The sequence below is a fragment of the Haliaeetus leucocephalus genome, unplaced genomic scaffold (assembly GCF_000737465.1).
Source record: "Haliaeetus leucocephalus isolate CR32 unplaced genomic scaffold, Haliaeetus_leucocephalus-4.0 Scaffold217, whole genome shotgun sequence".
Classification (NCBI taxonomy): Eukaryota; Metazoa; Chordata; class Aves; order Accipitriformes; family Accipitridae; genus Haliaeetus; species Haliaeetus leucocephalus.
In genome coordinates this window covers 9,622,951-9,623,291 of record NW_010972653.1, presented here as the reverse complement: position 1 = coordinate 9,623,291, position 341 = coordinate 9,622,951, and the positions used below count along the sequence as shown (strand labels likewise).

At 76.0% G+C, this 341-nt stretch overlaps 1 protein-coding gene across 1 annotated transcript in view; it reads right to left on the bottom strand.

The window, feature by feature from the left end:
* The window catches only part of PXDN (peroxidasin homolog (Drosophila)), a 94,903-nt gene that overhangs the window by 85,788 nt on the left and 8,774 nt on the right, over positions 1-341 (bottom strand). Inside the window, exon 3 of the mRNA XM_010566755.1 lies at positions 227-336. Within this exon, the coding sequence (XP_010565057.1) occupies positions 227-336 (110 nt within the window). The remainder of the gene's footprint in view (positions 1-226; positions 337-341) is intronic.

The window sequence follows — 341 nt, the reverse complement described above, 5'->3', positions numbered from 1 at the left end:
CGGGGGGGGGGGCCCCGGGGCAGCCCCCCCCCCGCCGGTCCAGCCCCCCTCCCCCGACCGCAGACAAAGGGCTGAGGCTCCACCGCCACCCAGAGTGCCTCCCACCCCAGGTATCCCCTCCTCCTCCTCCTCCTCTCCTCCTCCTCCTCTGCCCTCCCTCCGCCTCCCTCGCTGCCCGCCGGGCCGCCGCTCGCCCCGCCGCGCCAGCCCCCGCCCGGCTACTCACAGGATGGTTGTCTGGGGGGACACGGCGGGGACGCTCTCCAGCATCAGATGCATGCAGCGCACCGTGCTGCGGAAGCAGAGGCAGCGGCTGGGGCACCACACGCTCCCGCGCTGCG